General features: G+C 36.0%; 1 protein-coding gene across 3 annotated transcripts in view; it reads right to left on the bottom strand.

The window, feature by feature from the left end:
* The window catches only part of IDE (insulin degrading enzyme), a 63,806-nt gene that overhangs the window by 15,202 nt on the left and 35,431 nt on the right, over positions 1-13,173 (bottom strand). For 2 of the 3 annotated variants that reach the window (XM_084525802.1, XM_084525800.1), the window contains exons 14-17: positions 11,434-11,516; positions 7,021-7,165; positions 4,148-4,258; positions 2,421-2,541 (exon numbers count right to left, since the gene is read on the bottom strand). In XM_084525802.1, the coding sequence (XP_084381928.1) occupies positions 2,421-2,541; positions 4,148-4,258; positions 7,021-7,165; positions 11,434-11,516 (460 nt within the window). Of the gene's footprint in view, positions 1-2,420; positions 2,542-4,147; positions 4,259-6,327; positions 6,473-7,020; positions 7,166-11,433; positions 11,517-13,173 lie in introns of all 3 variants that reach the window. The other variant, XM_084525801.1, reaches the window with a different exon arrangement.

Here is a 13,173-nt window from a genome sequence, read left to right as displayed (position 1 = left end):
TTCATTGTTAATTCCCTGACTCCACATGAATCCCTACTTCTTTTTGATTTTAAACGTGCATTACAAGACCTTCAGAAAAGAAAATGGTCCTTTTACTGTTGCATAATCCTCATCTTAATTTTTGTTTCTAAAACTGCTTATTAATAGTGCAAAAGTTTGGGGTTCCTATAGTGGATTTACCTGGCAAGGTTTTGGTAACAGGGGGCCATAGGGGTGGTTTCTGTCAGAAGGATCTAGAAGCTGCCCCATGTTTGGTAAGGGCCCCATTGTTGACCCGAGCTGAGCCAATAAGCGATGTTGTTTTGCGCCTCTGTGAGAGCATATTTAAGACAGGGAAAAAAATGCTGCGCCAGACAGCAGCTGGGAGAGCAAGAGGAGTGAGGAACGGCCTTGCAGGCGCCAAGGTCAGTGCAGAAGGAGGGGGAGAGGTGCTCCAGGCACCGGAGCAGAAGTCCCCTGCAGCCTGTGGTGAGGACCATGGTGAAGCAGGATGTCCCCCTGCAGCCCATGGAGTACCATGGTGGGGCAGAGTTCCACGCTGCAGCCCCTGGAGGAGACCACGGTGGAGCAGGTGGCCCTGCACCAACGGAGGCTGCGGCCTGTGGAAAACCCCTGCCCAAGCAGATTCCGGGCCGGACCTGTAGCCCGTGGAGAGGAGCCCACGCAGGAGCAGGTGACCTGGCAGGAGCTGCTGCCCGTAGGGGAGCCAGGTTGGAGCAGTTTTCTCCTGAGGGATGGACCCCGTGGTACGGACCCATATCTGGAGCAGTTCTGGAAGAGCTGCTGCCTGTGGGAAGCCCACGCCGGATCAGTTCATCAAGGACTGCATCCCGTGGGTGGGACCCCAAAGCACAGGGGACGAGAGTGACCGAGAAGGAGTGGCAGAGAAGAAGTGCTGTAGACTGACCATAACCCCCATTCCCCCGTTCCCCTGCACCGCTCAGGGGGAGGAGATGGAAGAGGGTGGATGGGGGGGAAGGTGCTTTTGGTTTCTTTCCTTTGTTTCTCACTTCTCTAGCTTGTTAGTAATAAGCAATAAATCTTACTATCTCCTTATACTGAGTCTATTTTGCCCATTACAATAATTACTGCGTGATTTTCTCATCCTTATCTCAACCTTTGAGCCCTTTTCACATATTTTTTCCCCATTCCTCTTTGAGGAGGGGGAGTGAGAGAGCGGCTGTGGTGGAGCTCGGTTGCCCACTCGAGCGGAACCACGACAGTTGCACTGAAAGAAGATGAGAGGAAAATAATTCATGCTTCAACTCCTTGTATTTCAAGCAGATTTCCAGCAATGCTAAGTAGACAGCATTCCATTCCAGCATTCCATTTTTAACCATTCTGATGCTAAATAGAATAAAATTAATTTTATAAAGACAACTTACACAAGGAACAGAACATTTGTTTTTGAAATGGGGCTGTTATTAAGATGAATCTACTGCCATGAAACTCAGCATTAGTTTTGTCATTGACTGGCAGCACTGGCACAACTGCTAATCTTTAAGATATTCTGCAATCATTCAAGAGACCATACAGCTAAACATTTATATTTTTGTCCTGGAGCACTCCTATGGAAAAACTCATACACCTCTGTGCAGCTAGCTTCGGGCATCTAATGAAGCAATGCTCAACATCAGAACTTTAAACAGTATGATACATGTCAGTCAGACAATTAAGGATGTGTATTCTGAATCCACCCCTCAAATAAAAACCAAAGTCAGATATTCTTCTTGAAAAGAATGTCTCAGTGTATTCCAAGGAGATATTACAAAGTATTTTGCAAACTATCCCAGTAACAGCCTTTAGTTATAACACAGTAAGATAGAGATAGGGAAGAGTTCTTCAGCAAATACCAAAATCAATTAAATCTCTTACTTTAAAATCCCCAAACCACAGGGCACCTCTTTCTTAAGAACCAGTCTTCTTTATAATCTTTATTATCTACAGAAACTGAACTTAGGATCCGTGGACAATGCAAAACACAAAACAGTATGCATGTTGCGAAGTACAGTGCAGATACACTTCAAAGTGTCTGCAAATGTCAGCTGGAGTCCTGGAAAATTTAGTTTTGGTTTAAGCACTGGTGTCACTATACCCAGGCTTCACGTCCACAAAGCCATTAAAGTTTTCAGCAACTTGCTTCCCTAGCACTGGCAGGAAGTTGCATTAGATTGATGGCAGGGCCAGATCAAGTTGAGTCCATACCTTTGTACAGCCCTTTGTCTGAACTATTCAACTTTCTAGAAACTGGAGGACAAGTGTAGAGGCATCAACACCCAGAAGAGTCAGCACAGGTCTGGCACTGCAGAAGCTCACTTAAATAGTGGGCAGAGTTCAAAATAGGTACCTTCATTAGTTATAAGACATTTTCCATTAAAAAAAATGAAAAAGAATAAACTTTAAAATTAGCAGAACATTACCATCAAGAGCTTCTTTTAATTCATCTTTGGTCCAAGCAACTTCTGTCATCAGGAGTCTGAGATAATACATCGCATGCTGGTGAGGCTGTTCAGCCCTGAAGTTGTTAAGTGATCTCATGTACTGAAACAAAATCGAGTTCAAATTATAGACCTCCGTAAGTAAACATGAAATATTAACCCTCTACTCTCAACTTTGTGTACCATCAAAAAGGTCCGTTACAAATGCCAAGAACATTCTCCTAGATCAATTCAAAAGCCACGTTAAGCCAAATCATCTTAGTAGTAATGTGGGCTTGCGAGGCTATGGATTAAGTAGTTACCATTAAGATCGTTTAAATGAGAATGAAACCAAATTTCTTCATAAAATTAATGGCTAAAAGTTAAATGATCGTAGACAGAGCCTAATTAAAGTATGCTAGATCAAGTGGCTGTAACCAGAAAACATGCATACTATGACGACTGTCCAGGGAAAAGTAAAACTTGGCTAATAGAAAATATGTTTTTCTCCCAGTTAATTTCTAACTATTTCAGCCTAGGGAAAATACAGAATCATCTGAGAAATTTTTTGCGTTCTTAGCTTGAATAAAGGAAGTATGAGCTCTCTTTGGAGAGCTCAGTGAGCTTCTCCAAAGGAACCCCTTCCTAGTCCAGATGCACCTTTCCAAAATAAAGAAACCCTTTTTTCTCTACAGGAAGAATTGGAAGTGCGAACTAATAGTTTCATTAAGTTGGAATCTCCTGGATCTACAGATATGCTAATTAGCACATCATATCCATTACAAGACAAAAGTAACTCATTTCAGATTGTATGGGTAAGAAACAAGCAGCATGAAGTTGCTGAGGATGCATCCCTCTATCTGTTTCAAACAGAAGCACACAGTTACTTCCCTAATCTGCAGGCGTAAATATGTGGGGAAAACTTGCTATTTCCACAACTGATTTGATATTTTTTTTCTAATTTTGTCATTATTTTATATACAGAAATGGTCTATGTAATAAAAATCTGTATTATGCATGCTTTGTCATTTCACAGAGGCAAAGCTTAAGCGAACCGTAAAGACAAAGAGGGGAAAACATCTCAAATGAAAATTACCCCAAACAGATTACAGACTTGTGCTTTTTTTTTTTTTCATTTGTTTCTGCTTTTGTTTGTTGTCATTTAGTGGGTTGGTTTGTTTTACCTTTATATTTGTCACACCTAGGTAAAACTTTCTAACTTATATTCCATATATGTAGATAAGTCACTAAATTTAAGAATTAGACATGTAGAACTCATTATGTACATAAACAACTGGTTACTTCTGCACCAAATGATCTTGGCCCAGGAACAGAGGTCCCCTTCACCTCTGGAGAGAAGAAATGTTGCTTTCCCCCTTCATCCTATGTGCCTAGATCCCACTAGGGCCTTTCCAAATTGTAAGACAGGATATAAGGTTTTTCCTTTTCCCCTTCTTGATTTCTACTCACATCAAAGCAAGTTGCAATCCCTTAGTCAATCATTAAGACTGACCAACTGAGAGAAGATTCCAGGGCCAATTATTTTAACCAAAGAATTTAATATTGACACTCTGGGGAACTCAGCCACAAAAAAAAACAAATGTTCACAGCCCCAGTGAGGCAGAATGTCATTTTGAAGTTGCATGGATAATTAACTCTCAAGATTTCACTTCAAGTCAATGCATTCAATTTTAAATTACTTTAAAATTTCAACTTTTCACATAGCTTACCGCTTCCTTGATAATTTCAAATCTTTTTTCATCGATCTCAAAAGTAGCCATTTTCTCTATGATCTTCTTGAGCAAGATATGTTGCTTGTCATTATAACCTTTTACAGAAAGCTACGGAAAAAGTGCATAATTTGCTTTAAGTACAGAAGACGAAGTAAGAACAAAACAATTACCAAATCTCACATAATTCAATGAACAGTAAACTTTTCAATCTAATTTCAGTGTTACTCAACATTAATTTATACTAAATTAAAATCCCTCTACCAATTGATGAATAAAATATTGCATATTTACCCAAGAGTAATGAACTCAGAGAATTAATGTAAATTCATACTAGTAGTTGTACTCAGAGCACAGATTCTTAACATTTTTAAGTATTGAGTTCATTCAGTAAACAATATGTTTGGAGTACTGAAATGGTTTTACTCTAGGTTTCACATTTTAATAATGGAACTAAAGTCACAGTCCTCTTAAATATTACCTCCAATTTACTTTTAACTGTATCATATTTATCTTGTTGAATAAAAATATATTTTATGCAAGTGTAAGTAAGCAATAGTATGAGAAAAGGGGTACTGCCAACTACTATACAATTTATAATAGAGGATGGTGCTGCACTGAAACACCCAGCTAGTTAATCTACAATCTTAGAGACACTAATCTGATCACACAGATTTTATGGAACGCATACATCAAGCTAGATAAGCTAGATCATTATAGCACAAAACAAAGCATAAAACAACAATGCATATGCTATATGATTGCATCATACGCATAGAAAGTTTTGCCCAATGAAAAATGGCATCCAAAGGCCTTTCAGAGGGAAAAAAATCTTCAAAACTTGGTATGTAGGTGAAACAATAGGATTAGTGCAGTTTCTTTATCAGGATAAAACTAAATTTTAGGGCACAAAACAATATGTAGATCAATTTCTGCTTTACACTAGGAAGAAGTTTTTTCTTCTACAGTTACTGAAACATATCTAAACAATGAATTTAAAGAAGGAGATATATTAAATGGATTTATGGCAAAGGTTGACACCCTAGATTAGCAGAACAGATTAGCAGAAGAACCCAGTTTTATAAACATGTAGGTGAGTATTCTTAGTAAAGCTAGTTACTATCCTTGCTTAAAGTATCAACACTATACAGTTATTAAACACAAAAAAACTCTACAATGTAGTAAAGAGTATTAGAATTGCCCAGATACCAAAACAGAGTAACCTGATTTTACGTGAAAATATAATCTTTACAATAGAGGAATATGAACTTCCTAGAAGAAACAGCTAATATTTAAAATAACTCTAAAATTTTGAACTGTGACTAGAAATGAGGAAAAATTACCCCCACCTCACACCACTAACCATGGAAACTTCAGCAAGCTTTGAGACTGAGAACAGATAACCAAGTCCTCAGTCAGTCAAGTGAATGCTACAGAAAATGAGATACTTGATTTGTATTGGATAAAAAAGAAAATCCAAGGATAAAGAGACAGCATTTTTTCATACATAAAATACAAGGACAATATATAGTATGTTCTCTTAGTAAGATGACTTGAAAATAACACAGAAAATTTCCAAATAAGTTGTTATATAATGAAGTCCTGTTAAAAGCTTTTGTGGACCATCAAGAGATTATTAAAACCTCATACATGAAGGTAAATAAAAAATAACCATTCATCATATCATCAGTATTTCTCAGTGAAATATTGTCACTTTACAATGCATGATAAAACACCCAATAAAAACACATACTAAGGAAAAGACAAATATCCAGCGATGCCTTCTAATGAGCACATGCACAATCCATTTCCATAGCTTACTACAGTAGAATTAGAGGATTATGACAGAATATGTAAAGCTAGAGCTCATTCAACAGAAAGTTCAATCTTTTCATATAGAAACTAGTAATAATACTTTCAAGATTACCATGCAAGCAAGTGAAAATGTGAACTAGAATGCAACAGCTGCACTGCACACGTGTTCACAAGACACTGCAATCTCAAAGAGGTCATTTAGTTCTAATTAAAATGCACTGCTTTGCTTTGTCTTTAGTTCATGACGTATATGCAAGGGAAAAAACGTTAACCATCTCATTTAGAAATGCAGAAGTCAAATGTTTTCTCCAAGCTCAACAGTTCCCAAGCTGTTTAATTTCCTCCTGTGTTTTTTTCTTACTTACAAGTATTGCATTCATTCCTGATGCAATGCCATAGACCAAACCTGAGAGGCGTGCTGCATATGTATACTCTTTTAAATCATCCTTCAATAACCTGATAAACAGGTATGTCATGTTGCAATGGAGAGGATCAGCATAAATGTAGCGACTAACAAAAAGAAAAACAAAAGAAATGCTTTGATACCTCAAGCAGTGACAAAGTAATGGATGAAGAAACATGACTGAAGAGTATGTATATGCAGCCTCATGATCAGTAGTCCTTGAATAGGAAAGCTGAAGGGTGCTGTTTAATAGCATAAAAAAGGGTCTTCTACCCCATCAGTCGGAAAGTTTTTAGTAGGTATCCGACAAACTGAAATAGAACTGTAAGCTTGAATTAGGTTGCTTTTTTCTTTCTTTTAAATGAAGGAAGAAATCTTACAACTAATTCATTTCATGTATGACATAAAAAGAAAGAAGAAAATTTGCTTAGTATGAATGGAAAGATTTGTTGAAGACTTTGAACAAAATTCAACTTAAAATTCAAATCAAAGAAAGGATGGTTAATAATCAAGATCAAAAGGAGTAACAGCCTTAGACCCACAATGGAAAAAGCTGTTTTTTTAAATAAAAGTCCTTCCATCAAATCAATATAAAAATGTTGATGACTGGAAGTAGTTTTAAGGCTCTAAGCTCTTCCTTGATTTGGGTACTTACATACATCCCATAGATGGTATTTTGGAGATCATAGTTCAAGCCAGCTAGTTCTGCTGCATATGCATACTCGTTGAGGGAGTCTTTGAGTAGTTCAAGGTACAAATAGGCCATGTTACAATGCAAGGGATCCACGTAAGCAAATGGGCTGGAAGAAAGTGTTGAAAGTAAAATATGCAGTTTAAAATTATTTCTCATTTTTTTTTGGCCTTTAAATTGTGATCTGAAGGAAGCAATATTTACTGCAAATATGCTGACGGATCCCGTTATGAAGGTCTTGAAGCTAAATACGAATGTACATGAAAAGATTTATTTAACTTGCTTATGGTTTGAGTGATGCTAAATACACTGAAGATTCCGAGATAATCCTTTACTTGTGCTGATAAATCAAGACACGTTACATTTACTTTGCTGCACAGGTCAGAACTCACCAAGGATAAAATAAATACATCCTGGATAAACAGCATTATTTAACAGACTAAAATGACAGCCCGTGTATTGAACAATTTGATTAATACTTCTATGAGAAAATCAAGTAGTTATAAAAATCAAGACATTAGCAACTTGTGGTATGAAAAACACGCAGTACATCCCAAAGTCAGCTCTGGAAAGAGTTTTTGCATGCTCACTTTCATAGCACAGTAATTCTTTACGATATCTTTTTAATGGAAACTACCATAAAAGCTCTAATTTTGTATTATTAGCATCTGATCACATATGCTACTGTCACAAATTTCTCAAAAAGAAATACAACTCAAAGACTCGAGCCATGTTTCAACAGTACTGCTATTTGATAAATAGTTCTGTAATTTAACAATTTGCAAATTCAAGACAAGTTATTTGTTGAAAAAATATTTCTAAAGCTTTTAAAATACATATAAATTTATTATCAATTTTGCAGAAATAATGTACAGTATCTAAGACAAATTGCTGTCAGGACTGGGCTTGCAATTAAAAAAACATGCCACTTTCATTTATTTTCCCTAAGCAGCCACCGATCATCAAATTCGGAGACATGTTATTAGATATGTTTAGGCTCATATAGTGCAGTATTTGATGATGTACACCAGTATTAATGAAGTACAATGAAGACAGATCACATCAACAACACACACATGCCAACAACTTTTGTATACATTGAAAAGGTATTTTTAAGAAGGTTCCTAATAATTTTAAGTGAGGCTTTGACTTCTTCATTTTAAATTAAGGGACTAAGGAAAAAAGCATAGGAAGAGATTACAAAAAAATATAATAATTCTATTAGGGAATATATCTGTGCCTTCTAGACTGAAATTACAGCTTAGGACATGCTGTTTTACTACCACTCTGCTAACTATTCAGGGCTTGGGCTTGTATAACTTAAGCAAACAGGTCAGTAGAAAAACAGGACTTGGCTATTTGCATTTCCCTCTACAATATGAATTTTCCACAATGAGCAATTTTTCTAAGCCCCGTGATGCAAGTCCTATTAATATTGAACTTTTTAAATTAAAACTGAGTTAAAAGAAAGGTGTAGGTCAATCCTTTGTTATCTTGTATCTTCCTCCAAACTCATATTCTTTCCCATTAGCTGTCAAAGGCCAACAGGGAATTTCAAAACTAATGAAGACTATTAAATCATTAGTCATTGAGTGAAAAATAACAAAAAATGATTACAATAACAATGTTCTGGGAGTTGTCTTCTCTTACTGACAATTTGGTAAGTAAATGCTTATTTCTAGTCTACCTTTTTATTCTTTTTACTGGACTTGAGGAAGCAAAAGAACTCCATTGCTTCAATTCAATTTCAATTCAACTCAATTTCATGTATTGAAACAATCTTAGCCTGGTCTTTTCCTCATTTCAAACATGATCTGCAAGTGACATAGCTGGAGTCAACACTGAAGTGTTCATAGTAGGTTACCTTAAGAGCTAGTGTTTTTAATCAAAGGCTCTCAAATGGCTTGAAATAGTTCTTAAACTGGGAGGTAGCACATATCCTTATATAGGTTAAATATAATTAGCACTGTATTTTAACATCAATCTCTGAAACTTGAGAAACAATATGCTGAGTTTATAATTACTTTCATAGAGTTTTCAAAGCAATAGCACATTACATTGGCATTTTGCATCCTTTTAGAAAAGGATACTTCTTAAGTTCTCAAGTCATTATTCATACAAAAGCAGAAGCTCTTAACCATCCAGCTTCAAAGGAGGTTGAAGTTCTGTGTCAGATTTTTACTGTGGTGTGTCTTTATACCAGCCTTGGATCATGCCACTTACCTTACGGTAAGTGAATCTTAGGATTTTCAGTTTTTGAAAACGGTGACTTCAAAAGATTCATATAGTCAAACTGTTCCTATTGGATTTATATGTTTGAGGGAGAAACCACCCTCAGCAACTTTATATTAATTCATCTACAAAGTAGTTGCTGCTAGAACATCTGGGTCAGGAATTCTTCCAATGATCCATGATGATTAGGGCTGCAGGTAGTAAAAATCTGCCTCGTTTTTTTCCTATCCTATTGAAGCAGTCTGCTGTGTGAACTGATTCTTGTGACCTGCTACAGCATAACTGTCATTCTGATCTAGAATAAGTCGAAAACATTTTATGAAAACCAAGTTATTAAGATGGCATTATTCACCAATTCACTTGGCCATAAGAGCCATGGATGTTTTAATCCTGTCTCACTATTAAAATACTATACATGTTAATGACCACCTGCAAGACCAGTTTCAGCAAAATTCACTAAGAATCCTTTTAAAGTATCAAAACCAGACAAATGTGCTTATCCCTTCTCTTGGAAGTGATGTAACCAATATTGTCAAAATATCTTCACATCCATTCATATCTTCTTTTTTTTTTTTAATTATTAAAAAACAAAACCAAACAGAACAACTTTCACCCTCAACCCTACGAACCAAGCAATCTTTCCACCCGTGACCATTCCTAGGAGGAATGAGGCAAAACATCAAATTTAATAAATAAAATTAGCCAGCAAAGCTGAGGTACTCCTAACTTTTTTAAATGGTTCATTGAGACCAAAGAACAAATCTAACTGGGAAAAACTGTCACCATATCAGGTGTATGTGCACATACCTATACCCTTGTGTGCTCCACATAACTATTCGTTACTATTTTTTAATCTTTCATAAACTGTATTACAGATTCCTCACACCTCATTTGGAATTAAAAAACAAACAAGCAAACAACTGTTAACAAAGTCAGTCCCCAGGAATAAAATCCCATTTGGTATTCTGGCCACACAGGGTCCAGTGGTAATCCATTGGGTGAGAACCAAGGCTTCAAAGTTTTGCATTTGTTGTTTTCTGAGTAATAGACAAGAAGGAACCATTTTGACCTTCCCTTTACTGACAAAGTTAAAACAGTTATAACATTTGCCCTGTAGTTGCGAAATGAAAGAGGAAATGCCTACACAACCTATTTTCCCCAACCAGTGGCCAACAGTAGTTCTGACACACTCGGAAAAAACCCTCCATCTAAAGCTCTGCCAAGGTCACCCAGAAAAAAAGTTCAGTGCTTATTCAGAACAAGGACTCAACAGCCCATCTATGAGCAACTATTCAAGCCCATCTAACAGCAATTTCTAGCAGTATCACTTAAACATTTTATTAGGCCAAAGGAGGAGAGATCCTGAAATTATTTCCACCTTCTGAAATCCAGCACAGAAATAACTGAAGACAGCAGTACTTTTTTTTTTTTTAAATTCTGAAGTTAAATATTATTACTCCAAATAAAGCATCTGGAACATTAAGAAGACACATCATTTTCATGCTAATTTTTAAAAAGTAAATAAATAAATCATCCTATGATTAAAATAATGCAAAATCAGAATTAATGTTACAGCACTCTGTCATGCAACCTGAGGTAAGAATCACACTTTCATTGATAGATAATGCAGAAGGTGCTCATCTAAAAAAAATAGTTACTGGTGTCAAATGAAGTCTTATCATTTTAAACAGTTAGAACTGTATACTGGCAAGCATTATGCAAATTAAGCAGAATTTGAATGGAAAAGAATATCAGAATAGTATCTGGTAAAGAAAGATAATTTCAAAACAGTTGTCATTTAGTTATTAATGAAAAAATACACTCCTATTTTAAAAAAGTTGTACTGCAATTTGCAGTAGATATTACTAACAGATGTACTAGATATAGAAAATAAAAGTAAATTAAAAACCTTTTTAGATAAACCTTTCCTGTTAATACATAGATGGAGTACCTCCAACTGCTTGCTACTCATCTACTGCATAATTTATATGAGCCTTCCTGCTATTTCATTCTTAGTGCATATTCTACCACGGACAACTGTTTTAAAGCTGCAATACGTGCAAGGTTTTGTCACAGAAACACAGATTCCCAACAAACAAGAAACTTTCAGAGAGCAATCTCTGTTTTATATTTAACATACCATACCTGAAAAACTCAAAGTTGAGACAAGCTTTTGGCAAAAAAAATTTGTCATCTTGCTTGAACCACAGTTTGCTCATAGCAGTGTCCTGTGTCAAGAAAAGAGATTAAGTCACCTAACTTTTAACTGTGATATATTAAACTATTAAAAAATATATTAATCACTTCAAATCTTAGTTTAAGTGTTGTCCCCTTAAATTCACATTCTCTCTATATAAATTTTTATATAATCTATTCTTACTGAGACTCTCTTCTCACCATACAGCATCTTAACATAAAGTTAAATGGCTGCAAACTTGTGAATGCGCTTATGATCATAATGGGAACAACTCTACAGCAGGAATGGTCAAAGACAACTAATAAAGTTAGCTTCACAGAATTCCCTGCTATGGTGGACATCAAAAGATGTGTTGCTATAGGGACAGCACTGAGATTACAGCAGCATATAGACACGTTTTAGACTAAGAAAATAATTGTGTATTTAAGGCTTTTGTTAAAAGAAATTCATAGCACGTTGCTTTAAAGCATTAATACTAAAAAATTCATGTTTAGAAAGAGCAGTTAAACTAGTTGGAAATTAATTAAAAGATCCATCACCAAAAGTTCAGAGTAACCTCCCAGCATAGGAAAGGATCTGAGCATTTATTTTGACATTTTTTTTCTATTAAATTTCTACTACACAGTTTAGAATACATATTGCATCAGAAACACAATGATAATGCACACAGCCAGTTCATAGTGCTTGAAACCTGACCCAGTAGCTGGAAATCTCCAGCCCTAGGACTATACGATAACAATTATGCTCTCAGGCCTAAACCTATACCCTAACTGCTCTCCTTTGTGATGCTTTTTTCCAAGAACACAATGTACCGTTAGAACAGAACTGACCTAGTGACATGCTGCCAGTGAAACAAGGCCATCCTTGCTCATATTTAAGTTCCCTTTCTCCACAACACTGGTCCAGTCCACACAATAAGCTCACTTATGTATATAAAATGACCAAAAAAAAAAGTGCTTTTTTTGTACATCTTATCTCTGCTGAACTGGTTCTTGTAATGGTTTGCTACAGGGTCAGTCAAATGCCAGGGCCCACAACAGCAAAACAGCACAGACATACAGCTGGGGAAAACATCTTTCATATGAAAGATGTGGGCAAAATATGTAATAGCTATAATTCATCAAGTACAGAAGATTAAAAACATTTCCCCTCAGAAAACATTTTAAAGGCAAAGGAAAAACTAACAGCAGATACATTTCTAAAGTAATGATGCCATAAAGCAAGGCTTTTGTGTAGATTAGTTGCTACAGAGACACTGAAGGACCATCAAGTTTCTGTAGCAAACCAATTAGCGTTACTTACTAGAGCTGTAGTAGTTGTCCCTGCTGAGGTTTAGTGTTTCAGTGAAGGATGAACCTAAACACATGCTAAAAGTCCTCCTCTTATTAACTCTTGAAGCAGTTAATAAAACTGCTTCAAGTATATGCCTAAAGTGCCTTGTGCAGAATAAATACTTTTCCTGAAGGATGTCTTTGCACTAAACTAGACATATTAATCTAGTGTGCAAAAAAGTGTTCCTGAATTAATTTAGTATTCAATCTGAAGCACAATGTCTAATTGCAGAAGACTTATCCTATTTATACTCCAGCTAATAGAGAATATAATGTTCATCTCCTGGAATAGAGATGAACATTATTAGAAAAGACAACTATGTGTAAGTAGTGTGAAGTAATTTTTAAGTACACAGA

The sequence above is a fragment of the Aythya ferina genome, assembly GCF_964211825.1.
Source record: "Aythya ferina genome assembly, chromosome: 7".
Classification (NCBI taxonomy): domain Eukaryota; kingdom Metazoa; phylum Chordata; class Aves; order Anseriformes; family Anatidae; genus Aythya; species Aythya ferina.
Note: the sequence above shows the minus strand (reverse complement) of the source record. Positions and strands in the feature narration are given on the sequence as shown.